This window comes from Aplysia californica, unplaced genomic scaffold, assembly GCF_000002075.1.
Source record: "Aplysia californica isolate F4 #8 unplaced genomic scaffold, AplCal3.0 scaffold00176, whole genome shotgun sequence".
In the NCBI taxonomy this organism is placed as follows: domain Eukaryota; kingdom Metazoa; phylum Mollusca; class Gastropoda; order Aplysiida; family Aplysiidae; genus Aplysia; species Aplysia californica.
Genome location: NW_004797446.1, coordinates 477,144 through 480,537, shown reverse-complemented (window position 1 = coordinate 480,537; position 3,394 = coordinate 477,144). Strand labels below are relative to the sequence as shown.

At 40.0% G+C, this 3,394-nt stretch overlaps 1 protein-coding gene across 1 annotated transcript in view; it reads right to left on the bottom strand.

Annotated features, from left to right (window-relative positions):
- LOC101854795 overlaps positions 1–3,394 on the bottom strand; it is a gene marked incomplete in the record, with an annotated part of 51,416 nt that overhangs the window by 24,530 nt on the left and 23,492 nt on the right. Inside the window, 2 exon segments of the mRNA XM_035969736.1 lie at positions 1,798–1,988; positions 3,180–3,284. Coding sequence (XP_035825629.1) covers positions 1,798–1,988; positions 3,180–3,284 — 296 coding nt within the window.

Below are 3,394 nucleotides of genomic sequence, written 5' to 3'. Positions count from 1 at the left end.
TGTGTGTGTGTGTGTGTGTGTGTGTGTGTGTGTGTGCGTGTGTGTGTGTTATGTATACTAATAATCTGTTTCAGAAGGACGTGTTATGATAATCCCATAAAACATAATATATGTATAGTGAGGACATAATAATTTGTCACTTGTAAATCATGTTTCGCTTCATATGCTGTGTTGCAAAAGTTCTGTGTCACCCACTTTAAAAGTACCATAACTCATTTACTATTCGACATGAAAAATATGGTACACGTGATCTTTATTCATTTTCTGCAAACATGACATTAAAAGAATTGACCAATGTTATTCCTTATTCAAGGGCGAAATTTTTTTATACACATTGACCGTGGGAAAATCCAAATCAAAGTTCGTTCAGTATTGTGTGTGGCCTCTTCCAGCTTGATTTACTGATACAAAATGTCTGACTGAATTAATGTCCTTGTGGTTGCCTGAGGAATCCCCTGCGATTCCTTGGGAAGTGCACCCTTCAGTTCCTGACATGTTTGTACAGAGTGCAGCCTGTTTCTAATCCTCCCGTCAAGGTCATCTTACAGATGTTCTGTTGGGTTAAGGCTTGTTAATCTTGCAGTAGTTGCAGGCCAGTCTAGATCAATGATTTGATGAGTTTAGAAGGACTTTGGGCGTATCATGGCCGCATGGGGTCGGGTGTTGTCTTGTCATAAGTTAGCACATTCCATCAATCGTGATATATTGGGCAGTCAACGTGACGAAGAATTTCGTCCTTTGATGTTGCTTTGAAAAGTGACCAAATGTGAACGATAAAGAGCAGAGAATTCATCCCCACATCATAACATTTCAGGCACCAGATCCGTCTACTTTGGGGACGTTGGCTTTGGGAAATCTCTATCCTCTTCTTTACTTTTTCTCTTCCATTCATCAATGCGACGAATTAAAAACATGAACCATTTCTGAATGGAATACTTTACCAATGTCCTCAGATCCATCGGCGATGTTATTGTGCCCAAATCTGATGATTTGTTCGATGAAATAGGGTTAGAATGACTCCAAATAAAGAACGATAATCACGTAATCCACGATCATATAATGTCTAATAATGGTGTTTTAAGACAGTCCGATGTACCTGGTAATCTATGCACTTGGTTGGAACGGGTTTCGAACATGGGTTTTGACAATAATCCTCATCTGACGTTGAGTTGTCGCCCTTGGTTGGCCATGTCTAGGCTTGTCTTGGACAGTTTTATTGATGATAAAACACTTGTTCAAACGTTAGATGGGCCTGCTGCACACATTTACGTGTCTTGCAACAGAAGAAAGCGCAATTGAAGAATTTATCATACACACAGCTCGTTCATTTTCTGCATTTGTCCATTTTGCTATTTTGAAAACAGGAGAAAAAATGACCAAACTGTTAAAAATCACGAAATGTTATAGTGCATAAAGTGTGTTTACACATTGTCTGCGTGATTTAATGCAAATTTTGTGTATAGGATGCATTGATTGCAACCTACACCGTAAGAAATCCAAACCAACACTTAGCTCTCGTACTACGTCTGGTTTATGTTTTCTTTTGTCTGCTCATGCACTTGGAGTCTTATAAGTCACACAAGTCATACTTTTTCTTTTTTGCAGCAATTCTTACGCTGTTGCGAAATTCATCGTAGTAAAAATGGGTGTGACAGAACTTTTGCAACTCTGTATATATTAGAATCGAAGGCTCATCTTAAAATCAGTTTATGAGAAAGGAAAACTCAAATGGCCAATCTCTAGCGACGACTCAAGCACTGACTCAAGCAACGACACAAGAACTAAGAACATTCTTACATTATGGGAACCGCCTTTAAAGGGTATGTAACCTCTGTAGTAGTTCGTGGATCCTTTGATTTCAAACGTAGTGTCGCTCTCCAGGGCAGACACGAGCACGTGAGATGTTTGAATTACTTTTCGGCCCTTCGGTATGAGGAACGTGGGGACGACATAGGCCCTGGACTGGGCAGCTGTTGGCGTAACAATATCTGGGGGGGGGGGGGGAGTGTTAAAGTTTGTGAGAAGAAGGGGGAAAGAGAGAGAAAAGGGAGAGAAAAGGGAGAGAGGGGATACGGGAGAGTGAGGGGAGGCAGAGATCGCAAGACAGTGGTTTCGTTTTAGTAAAGCGCTTTACGGCATTTGCAACACAGTTAGGTTATACTTTTAAGTACCGAAGTGCTGAAGTGTTACAAGAGAGTGGTAAACACAAAAAAGAAGGAGACGAGTTAAGGACAAAAGGCGTTTGATTGGAAAGAAGGAACGAACCAAACCAGAGCACACGCCAACCTCCCACTGACTGCGGTTTCGAACGAAATGTGGACTGGGCGTAGCTACGAGAAGGATATGATTTGAGTTACTGAGACGATGAGATCAGAAACCAAATGTTCTATTAGCTCTATCAAATTCGTAAGATTATTCGGAGTCGTTGTCACGATGTTCAAAGAATTACATTCGAAAAAGCTTGAAATGATTTGCAACTAAAAATCTTTGACGTCGAATTTCTCAAAACTAGGTACTGAGAAGGTAGAACTTCATAATTCTGGGGTAGCAAACTAGCGTAGACAGCATTATTCTTTAGTCTTTTCGAAATCTTGAATGAGTACGCTTAGCTTTAGTCGTATTGAGAGTTCAACGGCACTTGCAAAACAAATAGGTCATATAATACCTGGGAGAAAAAGGTCATATAATTGCCGAAGATAGAGCTTTTACCAGAGAGTAACGTACATTGAAAAGGACGAGACATAAGGATGATAAATGTTTGATAGGAAAGAAAGAGCAAACCGCTCCAGTGCACCCTCCAACCACTCACAACTGGTTGCGCAAGTCTTGAAGAGGGAAGGTCGTGATTAGAAAAAATATAATAATGAAAATAAAATTAGAGACGAGCAAATGTGTGTTTATAACAATTTACTGTTCGCACTACGACTTTGAAAACAAGCGCTAGTTTGGCTAATTATTAGACAAAATACTATAGTTCTGAAATTCCCTATCGTATGTTTCGAAGAAGGGTCAAGCTATTTTTCTGGTAGACAAAAGATATACAGGAGGAGAAATAGATGGCAAGGCCGAAGATGATGATGTTGTTTTCACGACTTGCACTGCACTTGTAGCAATGACAAAGAGCAATATAATAATGTGTTGTTTGTTTTCTCGAGACTTCAAAATTATGGTAAACGTACCGGCTGAGTAAAGTGAACGACACAGCACCCATTTGATGGATGAATTTTTCAGTTTAGACGCTCCATTAACAACAGCCACTTTCTGATTGGCTTCGATTTCTACGACTGGCGATGGGAAAAAAGGAAAAGAAAGATGTTATCAGGAAGTGGGAGAGCAAAACCTGCATAGGTAGAACATAGAATAGAAAGGAGTACATTGGGGTTTGTGTGTGTTG